This window comes from Eptesicus fuscus, chromosome 18 (genome assembly GCF_027574615.1).
Source record: "Eptesicus fuscus isolate TK198812 chromosome 18, DD_ASM_mEF_20220401, whole genome shotgun sequence".
In the NCBI taxonomy this organism is placed as follows: domain Eukaryota; kingdom Metazoa; phylum Chordata; class Mammalia; order Chiroptera; family Vespertilionidae; genus Eptesicus; species Eptesicus fuscus.
The window spans coordinates 35,255,258-35,270,650 of record NC_072490.1 but is presented as its reverse complement, the minus strand read 5'-3'; the positions used below and the strand labels follow the sequence as shown (position 1 = coordinate 35,270,650).

The 15,393-nt window shown below is 40.1% G+C and overlaps 1 protein-coding gene across 1 annotated transcript in view; it reads left to right on the top strand.

Annotated features, from left to right (window-relative positions):
• The first annotated feature begins 15,193 nt into the window (after positions 1-15,193).
• Positions 15,194-15,393, top strand: part of SYN2 (synapsin II) — a 46,703-nt gene continuing 46,503 nt past the window's right edge. Inside the window, exon 1 of the mRNA XM_054729569.1 lies at positions 15,194-15,231. Coding sequence (XP_054585544.1) covers positions 15,197-15,231 — 35 coding nt within the window. The 5' untranslated portion in view covers positions 15,194-15,196. The remainder of the gene's footprint in view (positions 15,232-15,393) is intronic.

Sequence of the window (15,393 nt, the reverse complement as noted above, 5' to 3'; positions counted from 1 at the left end):
GCCTGTGTTATGGGCTTCCTCCCATGCAAGAGGCAGCCGATCAATGATTCTCTCTCATCATTGATGTTTCTATTTCTCTCCTTTTCCCATTCTCTCTGAAATAAATAAAAACTATATTTAAAAATAAAAGAACATTATATGATAAAGTAAGATTTATTGCTGGATTCAAAGGCTGGAAGAAAAGTAGAAAATCAATGATTGCTTCACAGTTGAAGTCTCCCAAACATTTATTGTAGAGAAAATACAAGCTTCACAAAAGCTATTATTTCCCAACATGTTCTATGTAGCCAGCATCATTACTCTGACACCAAACCAAAGACACCACAGGAAAAGAAAACCACAAACCCAAATTCCCAATGAACATGGATGCAACAATTTTAACAGCATTTTAACAAATTGGATTCTATGATATCCAAAACAGATCATGCATCATGACCCAATTGGGTTCATCCTAGAAACTCAAGTTTCATGTAACATTTGAATATCCGTCAATGTAATTGACCACACCAGCAAATTTAATAAGAAAAGCAACAGGATCTCAATAGATGCATAAAAAGCCTTTGAGATCACTTTTTTTTTTTTTTGGTGCTGAGAATTCTTGGCAAATTTCAAGTATACAATATAGTATTGTTAACTATCATCACGATGCCGCACAAAACTTATTCATCTTGCCTAACTGAAACTTTGGATTCTTTGGCCAACACTCATCATTTCTCCCTCCCTCAACCCCTGGCAACCACTATTCTAGTCTCTGCTTCTGAGTTTGACTATTTTATTATTATTTTTTTTTAGTTTGACTATTTTAGATTTACAAATAAGTGAGATCATGCAATATTTCAATATTTATTTTTTTGTGTCTGGCTTATTTCACTTAGCATAATGTCCTTCAGATTTATCCACATTGTTGCAAATGGCAGGATTCATGTGTGTGTTATTTTTAAGCCTGAATAAAATTTCATATATATGTGTGTGTGAGTGTATATAAAATCACATTTTCTTATCCATTTGTCCATCAACAAACATTTACATTGTTTCCATATGTGGCTACTGTGAGAGAGGGATGATTTCTAAATGGATTAAGAAATCAGAGGCTTTAGTTTGACAAGAGGTAGTTGGGAAACAGTGTCTGAATGGGAGATTGATGTAATAGTACCATTCAGTGTCTGAATGGTAGTAGGCAAGGGTTCCTGCATATGCTTCTTCACAGCACAAGGGTATTGACTGAGGAGACAAGTGGGGATGAAATACAGCCCCATATTCTTTCAAGCCAAGTACCCTGGTTCAGGAGTGTGTCCATCTGGAGGAAGGGGTGCCTTTTTTTAATTTACACAAAGACTCTGCAGGAGTCTTGCATGAGGGAAATAGTGGAAGATCTGTTTGAAATAAATGGTGGGGCCAGATCATAAAGAATATTTCTTTGTATATAGATTGCTTGATGGAAATGTGTAGCTTTGATGGTAGTGGTGATTATGGATATGATGTGACCCTACACTGGAGTTAAACTTGGATATTTTTCAATGCCAGGAACCCTATTTATCTGGCATAAAATAAATCCATATCTTTTGAAAATTACATATGCTCAGTGTTTCTCCAGAGCACTTTAAAACTTTATAACTGACCCACTTTGGCCCAGTATCAAATCAGCCTGATTTAATTTTATAAGCAAGTCATGGAAAGAGAATCTGTCCCATGACGCCAAAGCATTCTGTTCTGTAGCTCCACTATAATTATAGACAAATGCATCTAATCTTCCCATTATGTGTTCTTCTGAGATACAGGATCCTTTTTCCCCATGTATTTGATAATCTTGTTATCCTGTGATAGTTCATCATTTAATTATTCCCCAAATAGAGACTTTCATAAAATCTGCTCAGAAAAAATGATTTGCTTTTCCCAACTGAAGTCACAGCTGGGCTATTTACTCAGAAATTAGTCATTTTCAGGGCCTTGAGATTGCTGTTTTTCTTAGGGGGGGGGGGTCTCATAAATTTTATAAACTCCAGAGGACTAAGTAGGTATCATCAGAGACCTACAAACCTGGGACTCAATTTGATTGTGCATGGTTGCCCTCTCTGATATTAACCTCCAAATGTCTAGCTGTATTCAATTCAATAACCCCATTAACATTTCCTAAACATCTACTATGTGCCAAATAGTACGACAGATATTGGGAATACAAAGATGAAAAGAGAGTACAGTTCCCATCTAATGAAGTATATACAATCTCTAAACCTGATCATCAGAAGCACTGAGATTTAATTTTACCAACTAGCTCTGCCACCTACTAAATGCTACCATTGAACATGTCACTTAATTTATCTGAGCCTCATTTTTCTATAAAACCAGTAACACACTGAGGTGATATTCCTGGAAGGCATGAAAAATTGTAAGATTAATTTGGTTATCTGGAATGAATGAAGTATGTAGTCAATCAGGGTTCTCTTTCCCTCCACACTCTTCTGTCACCTTTGGATCGTTAGCTTTAAAGACTGAAAAGAGACTCATTATTTCAGCCTTTTCATTTTGTTCTGTTTTTTTTTCTTTGGGCTATTTCTACTTTTATCATGTCATTTGTATGTAGATAAGTGGAACTGATACTCCTTATCACAAACACAGTACAAAAGTACTAAGACTTGTACAAGATGAGGTACTTAAGAGTGTAAGAAACCCTTAATATTGGATTTTCAATCAATTTTCAAGATTTTTTCACCTTTTACTTTCTTGATCTTTTTGTGCTTTATAACATCTCACAGGACTGATATCTTAAGAAAAACTATTTTCTGTCATTTTAGGTTCCTCTACTGGATTGTAGTTGAACACTCATGATCTCCTGAAAAGATTATTTCCCCTGAATGTTTTCTTACACTTAGTCACATTAAAACTCCTCTGCCACTTTTCTGCCCACGTTCACATCATCTTTCAGTTTATCCCTAATCAGCTTGGCATTTTAATCCCTGGAAGAGCTGAATGCCATCTGCAACTTGGCAATTTTCCCATGCATTCTTTTCCAGATCGTTTATATGAATGTTAACTGAGACACCATACAGCTCGCTTTCTATCTAAGAAGTGCCTTAGTTGCAGAGCATTTGGTTTAACAACTTAATCACTGAATTAATAATTGAAGGACAAGCCACAGGATTTACCAGAAAAGTGTTCACTTCTATTCTTCCATTCTTATTCCTAAACTAACTATCCATAACAGACATTTCCCCATGTACTGAAAGAAAGTTTTATGGTTCATGAATTAGATTAAGTCCAAATTTGAGATTAGAACCCTTTTACCAATGTAAGGTCCTATCTGACTATTTTAGTTCTCATTTATGTCACTATTCCAGAACATCTGTAGTAGGAATCCTATACCATTTTCTATCACTTCATTAAGTCCTATTTTTTAAAAAAATATATTTTCTATTGATTTCAGAGAGGAAGGGAGAGGGAGAGTGAAATAGAAACATCAATGATGAGAGAGTCACTGATCGGTTGCCTCCTGTACACCCCTCACTGGGGATCAAGCCCACAATCCGGGCATGTGCTCTGACCAGGAATCAAATCGTGACTTCCTAGTTCAGGCGTCCTCAAACTACGGCCCGCGGGCCACATGCGGGTGTTTTTGCCGTTTTGTTTTTTTTACTTCAAAATAAGATATGTGCAGTGTGCATAGGAATTTGTTCATAGTGTTATTTTAAACTATAGTCCGGCCCTCCAACAGTCTGAGGGACAGTGAACTGGCCCCCTGTTTAAAAAGTTTGAGGACCGCTGTCTAGTTCACAGGTCAACACTCAAACACTGAGCCACACTGGCTGGGCTAAATTCTACTTTTTAATATCATTGTCATTTCCCAGCTAGATTCTAAGTTCCTAGGTCTAATCAATCAAATGATCCATTGAATTGTTAGGTGAGTGCTGTCTAATAGCTATTGGTTTGCCATGTACCAATAAAAAAGCAAGTCCTAAAGTCTAGTTATTGCACCAGCTTCTAAATGCACCAGTCTCTTCTGGATTACAACCTAAATGGTCTCTCAGATCTTAGGCACATTTGATCATGCCACCTCTGTGCTTAAAATCTTTTTAAAAAATTCTTTATTGTTTAAAGTATTACATATGTATCCTTTTCCCCCCATTGACCTCTCCCTGGCCATTCCCACAGCCCAGCACATGCCCTCACCCCCCTACTGTCTGTGTCCATAGGTTATGCTTATATGCATGCATACAAGTCCTTGGTTAATCTCTTACCCCTTGTTATCCCCCCACCCCCGCCTTTGCTTGAAATCTTTGATAGTATTTTTGGAGACATTTGGGAAAACTTGAATACAGGCATACCTCAAAGACCACTGCAATAAAATGAATATTGCAATAAAGCAAGTCTCACAAATTTTGTTGTTGTTAATTCTTGACCAAGGGTATTTTTTCCATTGATTTTTAGAGAGAGTGTAAGTGAGGGGGAGAGACAGAGAAGCATAGATGTGAGAGTGACATATTTATTGGTTGCCTCCCCCACATGCTCCGACTGGGGCTGGGGATCTGAGCCTGCAGTGGAGATATGTGCCCTTGACCAGAATTGAACCCCAGACTCTTTGGTCCTTAGGCCAGTGTTCTAACCAGTGAGCAAAACTGGCTAGGGCATGAAGTCACACAAATTTTTCAGTTTTCCTATGCATATGAAAGTTTTGTTTATACTATAGTATATTAAGTGTGTGATAGCATATCTACAAAACAACATACATACCTTAATTTAAAAATACTTTATTGCTAAATAATGCCAACCATCATCTGAGCCTTCATTTTGCTGGTGGAGAATCTTGCCTTGATATTGATGAAAATGCTGTTATCTGCAAAGTGCAATAAAATGAGGTATGCCTGTATAGATTCAATGAAGATGTTAAAATTATTATGAATTATTAAATAATAAATTATTAAAAAGGCATTACCCTAGGATTGGCAAATTCATAGAAAGATAATAGATTAGAGGTTATTAGGGACCGAGGAGAGAGAGGAATGGGCAGTTATTGCTTAATGGCTCAGAGTTTGTTTGGGATGGTTAAAAAGTTTTGGGAATAGTGATGATGGTTGCACAACATCATGAACGTACTTAATGCCACTGAATTGTACACTTAAAAATGGTTAAAATGGCAAATTTTGTTATATATGTATTACCACAATAAAATTTTTTATCATTATCAGAGATAACATTCAAAAGTTTACAGGAGCAATGACATGTTTGTTATTTGGGATTTTCCTTCAAACACTTAAACAATAGTCTCAATAAAAATAGTTGAAGGTGATATATGAAAAAGATTGGCAAAATGTTGATAACTATTGAAAATAGAATTTTTTCATAATAAAAAGTTTAAAAAATTTTTTTTGGAAGCTAGCCATTAAGTCCCAGCTACTCAGCCTGACATTTGAAGCCCTTTGCCAGTCAATCTCTTCTCTTTCTCAGGAGACTGAACTCTCACTGCTTACCCCACAGTGCCCTCCCTGCAGTCAGCTGGTCCACTGCTTTGCTCTGTGCTCAAACAGCCTTTGTGCCTTTGCAGTCACCTTTCCATTCTGCTTCCTCCTTATGTGGCAGATTTCTACTCATTCTTCAAAATTCAGCCTTCCCAGACTTCTCCAGGCAGTGAGAACTCTCTCCTTTGGGGTTCCCACAGTTCCTTGTTTGTACTCCTGCTACAGCTTATATGCCCTATATTAAGATCTTTTATTTATGCTTCTGCTCTCCACTAACCTGTGAGCTTCTTGAAGGTAGAGGAAACGGGGGTGGGTGGAGGAGGGTATAGGGGGGATGGGTAGAGACACACTTGGGTGGTAAACACACAATACTGTATACTTTTGTTAACCAGTGTCATCCCAATAAATTAATAAAATGAGGTGGGGGGAATAAGGTAGAGGAAACTTACTTTTCACTGTATGTCTTTTGGGGCTATATAAAACCTTTGTTGTTTTAGTTGTTTTGTAAATATTTTTAAAGGAAAGGGTTGAAAGGTGAGAATGTGAATACTAGTTATAAATCCTAAGAGTTGAAAGGGACCTTAGCAATTACCCATATTGATATCCTTCTCCTTTTCTAGACAGTGTTTTTTCTACTTGGCAAATGCTAATGCATTTTTCTATTTCCAGCACCTACCACTTTGTGCTCAGTAAATTGTTGCTGAATTTACTGACAAACCACAGACCTTTTTCTACAGCTTGCAAAAAACCAACTATCTAGCTTGGGGTGTTTAGACACACACCTTTTAGAAGAAACAGTTAATTTTCAGGCATCCTTTGTCAGATCAGCAATTAAGCACCTGGAGGGATGTCCCTGGGCCAGTGGAGTCTGACTGTTCAATTGGCTGACTGCAGCGTGTCTGCAGTCCATATCTTGCCAGTGGGTGGCAGCAGATGCTCACAAATTCTCTAGGATCTGCAGCCCTGATTTTACCCTTTGCATGTAGGGTGGGAAATAGGTAGTCTTTACTATTTCTAGTTTATTTTCTGACTTCTTGATACCTAAAGATGCTTGGGAAAGAACAAGACCTGAATTAGAGACAGTGGGAGCCAGAGACTAAGCACCTTGTTAAAGATAAATGTCCAAACAGTGCTATGTATTTACTATGTGCTAGTTTCCAGAGCTCCTAGAGAGCCTTCTCCTCCCTAAGTGACTTTGAGAGACTGTAAATGCATTATTAGTGCTTTTATATTTTAGCTTGAGGTTTTGATCCTTGTGCAAACCTCAGCCATCTAGGGAGGATTTGTACACTAGGCTGTTTTTAGGTCCTTTAGTTCCAGTTGGATGGAGATTGACAACAAATTTTCATGTATGTAAGGATAGAGAAGAAAGAGCATCATGCCCTAAATATAAACATGCAAGAACACAGGAGAAGTTGGCTGGGCCTGCAGAGGGAGACTCAATCCATTGAATCCTTACAGTGGTCTCTTCTGGTTTTCTATATTTGTCCATCCCAAACCACATCACTCCTAACATCTCCAGTCAATAAGCAAGCCCTGATTGTGAACTTACTAAGTACACAGCTCAGTGAAGGAGTTGGAAAATTTTAGATACAATGATTATATTTGTACAGGCTTTACTTAGCTCAGAGAACATAATCTGTCAAAAGGAAATAATATTTAAAATTCAAAATGTTCTGGAAAATCCAGGGCTCACATGGTCCTTGCTTTGAAGCATTATTACATAATCTTAAAAGGTGGTATCAGATGATGATGCTATGAGCCAAATAAGAGCAGACAATAAATGGGATGAAAGTTCAGAAGAGGAAGAAGCCATATTGGCTGTGGTAAGTAAAGCAGCAATAATACCTGGTATATAAATGTCTGTTGCATTTTGCTTATAGTACTTCATATTTGCATAGCATTTCAGAGTTTCCAACATGTTAATGTTAGTTATTCTCATCTGGCTTCATTAAGTTTTCACTACAACCTGTGACTCAGGTATTATTAAATGAGGTTGTGAAGTATATAAAATACTTAGAATAGTGGTTAGCACACATTGAATATTTGCTATTATTAGCTCTGTTTTATGTATGAGGAAACGGAGGCTTAGAGGGGCATTTGCTTACCCCAAATCACATACCTGACAAGTGGTGGAACTAAGCCTGAACTCAGCTTCCCTGGCTCCTGTTTCTAGACCTTTCTCTATTATCCCATGCATATAGGAGGGGATATTTAAGCTGGGATTGCCTAGGTTGGGTCAACTTTGGCGGTGGCTTTAGCAGAGAAGTCTCTGAAATAATGCTCCTCAGCTTCATGAGCCTTCCTTGGCAGGTAGATGGGAATTAATGAGAGTATTCAGTGCCTTGAGTAAGAAGAGTTAAATCTAGAAGCCTCTACTCATTTTAGCAATAAGGGGAGATGGTCCATCAAGGAAGCTGCAAGCCATTAAACTCACATACATCCTCAGCTGCTAGGCTTGTTAAGAAAATGTCACAATAGGGGGAAATTGACAACACAGGCACCCGTAGGTATTTTTAGTCTGTGCTTCAAGGATGTACATCTTGGGTTCTGTTTAGGACTGAGCACAAGGGGGTGAATTTGGATTGATTTGACCTGACTGCTAGTCAGAAAGTCCATACTGAGCACTTTTAATGGGCCCAGCTTAAGGAAGGAACTATGTATGTGTGCATGTTATAGACTAATAACTTTTTCAAACTTTCAAACACTGGGTAGGTGCTATAATCTTTTTCTTGGTTTGGGGGCAGTGTGGAACTATCAGTAAAAACTATAATTGTGTCTATTCATTGCACCAGCAATTTTGCAATAAATTATTTGTCTTTCTAATGTACAACATGGTGAGTATAGTTAATAATACTGTATGTATACTTGAAATTTGCTGAGTAGATTTTAAGTGTTCTCACCACACACACACACACACACACACACACACACAAATGGTAACTATGTTAGGTGATGGATATGTTAACCTGATTGTGGTAATCCCATTTCACAAAGTATATATATCAAATCATTATGGTGTACACTTTAAATATATACAATTTTATTTGTCAATTATACTATAGTAAAGCTAGAAAAAAATTCTTTATCCTATGGACATATTTTAAAATGTAAGGCATTGTAACACTGTTACAGCACAAACAACCCAAAAAAACTGGAGATCTAAATGCTCATCAATAAATATTGTTTAGATTACTGTAGGAGCTTCAAGTGGAATTTCATACAACTGTTAAGAAAGAGGTTTATCAATATGTGATGAAAGCATATCACTAAGATGTATTTTTTGCCTGGCAGGTGTGGCTCAGTGTTGAGTGTTGACCTATGAACCAGGAAGTCATAGTTGGATTCCTGGTCAGGGCATATGCCCAGGTTGCAGGCTCAATCCCCAGTGTAGGACATGCAGGAGGCAGCCAATCAATGATTCTCTCATCATTGATGTTTCTATCTCTTCCTCACCTTTCCTTTCTGAAATCAATAAAACTATATTTTTTAAAAAAGATGTATTTTTAAGTGCAATAAAAATCAAAGTTCAAAAAAGAAGAGTTCACATAGTACTAGAGGACCAGTGCACGAAAATCGTGCACTCAAGGGTTGGGGGGTCCCTCAGCCTGGCCTGTGCCCTCTCGCAGTCCAGGAGCCCTTGGGGGATGTCTGACTGCCATGCCACTGCACTCGCCAGCCATGAGCCTGGCTCAGGGCTTCTGGATGAATGGCGCGTCCCTTGTGGGAGTGCACTGACCACCAGGGGGAAGCTCCTGCATTGAGTGTCTGCCCCCTGGTGGTCAGTGCACATCATAGCGACCGGTAGTTCCATTGTTTAGTCGATTTGCGTATTAGCCTTTTATTATATAAGACTAGAGGCCCAGTGCACGAAATTCGTGCACGGGGAGGGGTGTGTCCCTCAGCCCAGCCTGCACCCTCTCCAATCTGGGACCCCTCGAGGGATGTCCGACTGCCCGTTTAGGCCCGATCCCAACGGGCAGTCGGACATCCCTCTCACAATCCAGGACTGCTGGCTCCCAACTGCTCGCCTGCCTGTCTTCCTGATTGCCCCTAACCGCTTCTGCCTGCCAGCCTGATTACTCCCTAACCACTCCCCTGCCAGCCTGATTGATGCCTAACTGCTCCCCCGCCAGCCTGTTTGCCCCCAACTTCCCTTCTCTGCCGGCCTGGTCACCCCTAACTGCCCTCCCCTGCAGGCTTGATCACCCCCAACTTCCCTCCTCTGCTTGCCTAATCACCCACAACTGCCCTCCCTTGCAGGCCTGGTGCCTCCCAACTGCCCTCCCCTGCTGGCCATCTTATGGCAGCCATCTTGTGTCCACATGGGGGCAGCCATCTTTGACCACATGGGGGCAGCTATATTGTGTGTTGGAGTGATGGTCAATCTGCATATTACTCTTTTATTACATAGGATGATACCATATTGAAACATATATGTATGCAGCTGTATGCACACATTTCCTCCACAATGGAAGGATATGCTTGCACTGATATGGGGAGTACGTGTGATGATAGAGGAATGGGAAAGGGTCAACTTATTTTTTATTTTATCCTTTGATTTATTCTTTGATTGACTTAACTATATATATATAAATTTAAGCCATTTGCTTAAGATCATACAGCCAGGAGAGGGCACAGCTAGGATTCCCACCCAGATTATGATCTAGAGCCCTGTGATCCAGAACCCTTCTGGATTCTAGCAGATTGCCTCCTAACAGTGCTCTTTGTATCAGGAAGTACTTTTGTCTCTTGCTTGTAAGCTGCAAAAATTTTCACAAAAATACCTGGAATCAAAACATCCAAAGGCCATGAGCTGGGAGAATGTGCTCATTCTCCAGAAGAAGGTTTTGTGCCCCAACTGCTTGCCATCTTGGCTCCTTTTTTATAAGATTGTAGCTCGGCCAAGAGAGGTCAGTGACCTGGAGCCAGGAAATACAGACTAAGATTTCTAACAGGACAAATTACCTTAAGGAAAAGGCATTAAGGTAATTGGAGAGGTGGGGGTGGGGAGAAGGCATGAAAACAGTATCATTAGCCAACTTGGTCAATGGGCAGATGCAGGAAGTGGCAGATAAACCCAGCCAGAATCTATAAATATACTTCAATATTAGTATTCAAAACCTACAAAATAAATGAGTGAATTAAAAAGCTTTGGCACCTAGATATAAACTCCTAGTTCTAAACTTAACTCTGATGAATTTTTTGTGTGATTTGGGCATATTATTTAACTGCTCTGGGTTTCAGTTTATCCACTGGTCAAATGGACAGGACAGCACTATCTGTCCTGGCTACTTCACAGAGTTGTAAGAAATAAATAAGGCAAGGAATGTACCTTGAAAATGCAAGGCATCCTACTGTTAATGCAAGGATGAGAAGTTAATGTCTCTGAGACTTACCTCAGAGAAGAAGAGCTATTTTGAGATGGAAAATGGGAGGAAGCATCCAAAAAGCATTGCTGGTAACAAGGTAGCACACCTAACCAAAAAGGAGCCCCATGGGTTATATTTTCTAGTTCCTCCCTTTTATAGTCATGGACAAAGACCTACAGAGTCCAAAAACTGTAGAGTAATGATAGTGCCATGTATAGACTATTATTTACACCAGTAAGTAAGATGAAACAGTAGCCAAAGGGACAGGATATGCTATAGGTCCCTTGCCCAAGGGGCTTGCTGAACTATGAATGTTGAACAGGGTCCTGGAAGCAAACTGAGAAGCTTAGTAAGGAATTAGGACAGAGGTGGGGGGATGGACTTCAGTGATTCAACTCCAGGATGGCTGAATGCCTCTGAGGAGCAATTTGAGGGTGGCCAGGGACTTGGATAGGACAAATGACAACTTCCTAGAACGGACTGTTCCAGAACCAAGAGAGGAAAGGAAATAGCTTGGCCTCGTCCTGGGTAGTTCACAGGAACCAGGATAGGAAGTATTTGTAGTGGAACTACAACATCAAGTCCCTTTTGAGCGGAAGAAGGAAATGGGGGTGGAGGGGGAGAGTGCATGCAACGCAGTACACATGACAAGTCAGTTTTTGTGATGGTGGGAGTGAAGATAGAGAGAATGAATCAACAGGGAGATAGTGCTGTGCAATGACAAGTTACTGGACTCAGACTTGGGTGTGAATGCTTGCTCTGTCATTAACTTGCCCTATGACATTTTCCTCCTGAATCTTGATTTCCTCATCTAGAAAATAAAGACCTTTTCCCCTATCTCAAAAGTTGTTAAGAGGATTAAGTATGTTATTGAAAGCAAGTAATACACAGTTCCTAGAACGTGATGTCCAATATTTTAATATATTCCTTTATTTTAGAGAAGGACTTCTAGAAAATCTTCGGTGAAATATGCTACTTTGAAATTTTAAGCACTGGGAAAGCAAGCCAACCTAGCTAACAGGTACAGTGTGGAAAGGCCCTTTTTACAAATGGAGAACCAGCCAAAGTAGACAGATAAGAAACTCTATGTCAGGGAGGACAGGTTAAGGATAAAGTAGGAATGGATATAAATATAAGCATAACATAATCTGTTTACCAGAGACTGTGGAGCCATTAATGCATTAATGTGAGGTTTCCCCAGACCCATGACAAAATGGAAGGATAATAAATACTATATAACAGCTTGACTCATTTTCTTTCTTTTTAATTTTTAATTTATTAATTTTAGAGATAAAGGGAGGGAGAGAGAGGGGGAACACTGATTTGTTGTTTCACTTATTGATGCATTCATTGGTTAATTCTTGTATGTACCCTGACCAGGGATTGAACCCACAACCTTGGCGTACTAGGACAATGCTCTAACCAACTGAACTAGCTGGCCAGGGCTTGACTCATTTTCTTGATTGCTCAGAAATACAGAATAGGTATTGTGTTAAATTATAGTAGCTTTACTCAGCATCTTTCTCTTTTTTTTTCTTTTTCTGGTAGCCTCACATTCTTTTTGGAAGTATGGATATGAAGAAGCAAAATAAGTCTCTTTAAAAGTAAACTTTCAAAGGTGGAAACCAAATAGAAAATCAGAGTGAAATGTCAGATGGGGGAAGATAAGGAAACTATAGAAGATTGACTTAGTCTTTACCAGGAATAATATTAGGAAAATTCCTACTTTTAGATTTCTTTGGTAGCCAAAAGACCAGAGATATTATAAAACTAGAGGCCCTGTCACAGATTCATGCACCGGTGGGGTCCCTCAGTGTGGTCTGTGGGGATTGGGTGGAAACCAGCTCTCTGACATCCCCCAATGGGTCCAGGGTGCGGGTGAAGCAGATTCAGGGCCAACAGTGCCCCAGCAGCAACCTAACCCACGGCCGATTCCGCGAGGAATCAGGCTCCCTCCTCTACTGGTTGGAGTGTCTGCCCCCTGGTGGTCATTGGGCATCATAACTACCGGGTGAATGGTCGAATGGTCAGATGGTCGCTTAGGCATTTATATATATAGACTAGAGGCCCAGTGCATGAAATTCGTGCATGGGTAGGGTCCCTAGTAGCTGCCAGCTGACGGCCAAAGCCTCACTTTGCACCCATCTTGGCTTGGCGCCACCTGCTCACCTGCTCCACCCTCTCACCATGGTCCCGCTCTCATCGGGGCCCATTGGGGGCTGGCAGCGCCTCCACTGCTGCCCCCTGCCAGCACTGCATTGCTGATGCCTGCCATGTTCCACGCTGCCCCCTAGTGGTCAGCGCACATCTAACTCCTGGTTGGTCGAACTCCCGCCCGTGGAGACAATTTGCATATTAGCCTTTTATTATATAGGATTACAAAACCTGAGAGTGAAAAGTGCTTTGATTTATTTTATAGGTGGATAAGTTGAACATATAAAGGAGGGGAAGTGGTTTGCTTGAGGCTCTCAATCATGGTGATCCAATTGCAAAGTTAGGCTCTAACGCTAACCCATGTCTCTTGACTGTCATTCTGGGGTTCTGTCTGCTGTAGGCTCATCTTTGTCATAATGAATTTCTGACCTCAACTTGTACAAAACTAATTTGTGTTTTTATTTTTATTTTTCCAGGGCCAAATGCTTTCGGGGCAAAAAAGTCCTCGGAGATTATGATATCAAAGTGGAACAGGTAATCAGCCTGAAGCCCAGAGCTGCATCTGCATCATCATCAATCCCTGTTGGCATTCCAGAGTGAACCATCTAGTCCTGCTGAGTGGCAGACAGCATCCCTCTCTGGTTTACAGGCTAGCTCTTGAACCCCACCCTTTGCCCAGGGCTTTTTTTTTTTTATGAGACATAGTCCTGAAGGCTGTGTCTTTGAATTTCTATGACTTTTTATCATGGTTCTGGTGTCCATAGAGAGGCAAATAGTGTAGCTCTTAGGTCCTTCACTTTCTTATCCCTTATTGCATTGCATTCAGTTCTTAAAATAACTTGTTATATAGACAGGGTTGATCAAAATTTTTCCTTTTTTTAAATCCTCACCCAAGGATATGTTTTCATTGATTTTTAGAGAGAGGGTTCTCAGGGTGAGGAAAACCTTAGAGGAATGTCTTTCCAAAACACTGGCCACAGCTTCATGTTATTGGTGGCATGGTATTCCTGGGTAGGCACATGTTTGGCATTCAGGTGTGTGGCCTCCTGTGGTGACTACTCTGGACTTAAGGCTATACTTCAGAGAGAACTTAGAAAAGAACACCTTGTTTTAATGTAGTAAAGTCCTGAAAGGCTCATTTTTTATCTTCCTCTATTCTTTGCTTCATGATAAATAGAAATTAGCTCCATTTGGGTAGAGAGGTGGGGGATATGCAATTTCAGTAATGCACGTATTTTCTATGTAATAATAGAAGTTACTTATTATTCCTTACACAGTGTGCTGTGGTTTACAGAGTACTTTCTTATCCCTTATTGCATTGCATTCAGTTCTTAAAATAACTCGTTATATAGACAGGGTTGATCAAAATTTTTCCTTTTTTTAAATCCTCACCCAAGGATATGTTTTCATTGATTTTTAGAGAGAGGGGGAGGAAGAGAGAGAGAAGAGAAGAGAGGAGAGAGAGAGAAGGGATATATTGATCAGTTGCCTCCCATACACTGGACAAGTGGGGATTGAACCCACAACCTAGGTATGTGCCCTGACCAGGAATTGAACCTGCAACCCTTCAGTGTACAGGATGATGCTCCAACCAACTGAGCCACCCAGCTAGGACAAATTTTTTTCCCCATTTTACACTTGGGAGAAACTTTTCCTCCAGAGAGTATAAGTAATTTGCCTAATGTTGTACACAGCTAGTTGGGAGTAGAGCAGAACTAAAACCCAGTTGCCTAATCTAAAACCTAGTGCTTTTATGTTGAACCTGATAAAGGGCATGTTTGCCTTGGTTCACAGTCCTGCTCTCAGAGAGGCAGCACAAAGGATGCGGGGCTGGGAGTCTGAAGACCTGAGTTTTGCTTCTTCACTGCCAAAAATAAGTTTTTTGTTTTGTTTTTGTCTAGTAAAGTTACTTAACTGCTCTTTATCTCTTCCTCCTGCCTCATAGAGTTGCTATGAGTTAAATGAGATCAGTTTGTGAAAGTGCTTTGAAAATTGTAAATAAAATGTTTGGTGGTGAGGATGTTATTGCTACTGCTATGTGGGGGATTTGGCAAAGTTAGGACTGTAGACTTACTCCTATACTGTTATTTTTATTTATTTTTTGCCATAGTAAAAAACACATACCCTGAAATTGCCTTCCTAATCCCTATTGTTATTTTCCAGGCAGAATTTTCAGAGCTCAACCTGGTGGCCCATGCAGATGGGACCTGTGCTGTGGATATGCAGGTACTCCGGAATGGCACAAAGGTTGTCCGGTAAGGTCCTTTCTCTCCTCGGGGTTACTGTCACTGTCTCCAGAATTACCATCTCTGGCTTGCAGAGGCAGTTTCAAAAGCAAGTGTTGGAGTGGGATAATATTACTATGTATAGTGTGTAGAACTTAATGATGTGTGCTGTGCAGAGGTGGTACAGGAAGA